General features: G+C 65.4%; 1 protein-coding gene across 1 annotated transcript in view; it reads right to left on the reverse strand.

The window, feature by feature from the left end:
* Positions 1 to 673: 673 nt before the first annotated feature.
* BOP1 (BOP1 ribosomal biogenesis factor) overlaps positions 674 to 926 on the reverse strand; it is a gene marked incomplete in the record, with an annotated part of 24,251 nt that continues 23,998 nt past the window's right edge. Inside the window, 1 exon segment of the mRNA XM_014593260.2 lies at positions 674 to 883. Coding sequence (XP_014448746.2) covers positions 730 to 883 — 154 coding nt within the window.

Below are 926 nucleotides of genomic sequence, written 5' to 3' on the forward strand. Positions count from 1 at the left end.
GATTTTCCTGGATTTCGAATTTTTTTCCCCTGTCACTGGTGACCTCATCGTGTCTAGTAATCACGGAAACTTCTTAACTGTTCCAAAAGGGCTTAAAAAACACTAAAAAAGGAAAAACTATCTTTCCGTTGGCTCCTGAACCCTCCCAGCAGAGGTCTGTCTGTGGAGGGGCGGTGGGCCCACAGCCCAGGGTGAGCAGGGAGGTCACAGCCCAGGCGCGTGGCCCCAGCAGCCCCCCTCTGTCCGCAGCGCTCCAGCTCCTGCTCAAGGACCCGGCCCCGCTGGTGCGGGCCAAGGCCGCAGAGACCCTGGGCCGCCTGGTCAAGCTGGCCTGAGGCTTCCAGCAGCCCCCACGGCGCCCCACCCCAGCACCAGTTTGGATCTGAGCCTGAACCCGCCCCGCGTGGGGCTTCCTGCAGACCCTGCCCAGAGACCCCCGCGGGCTGGCATTGCCAGGGACCATACCCCACCCCAGCCCGGAAGGCACTGGAGGCCAAAGGAGCGGGGCCGCTGCGCCCCCTTCCCAATAAAGCATCTGCTCCTTGCTGGGGCACAGGAGTGTCACGTGCGGCCTTTCCGCAGGAACAGGCTGGGAGGGAGGGTGTGGCACTGGGGCGGGTGCAGGCCCAGGCCTGGCTGCGCGAGGGAGTCACAGAGGCAGAGCCAGAGCCGGCTGGCGGGGTCAGCGTTCTATTGAGGGGCCGCCCCGCCCCGCCCCGAGCAGGAGGCCTAGCTGAAGAGGCAGATGGTGCCATCTGCGCCCGAGGAGAACACCCAGGGCTGGGTAGGGTGGAAGGTGACGTCCAGGACTCCCAGGTCTCGGGTCAGCGTGTGCCCCTTCAGCACCTTGACCGGCACCAGCAGCGGGTTCTGCAGCAAGTCACTGTGGGGAGAGAGGCTTAGCACCGGCGGTGGGGTGGGGTGGG

This window comes from Tupaia chinensis, unplaced genomic scaffold (genome assembly GCF_000334495.1).
Source record: "Tupaia chinensis unplaced genomic scaffold, TupChi_1.0 Scaffold140061_1, whole genome shotgun sequence".
NCBI lineage: Eukaryota > Metazoa > Chordata > Mammalia > Scandentia > Tupaiidae > Tupaia > Tupaia belangeri.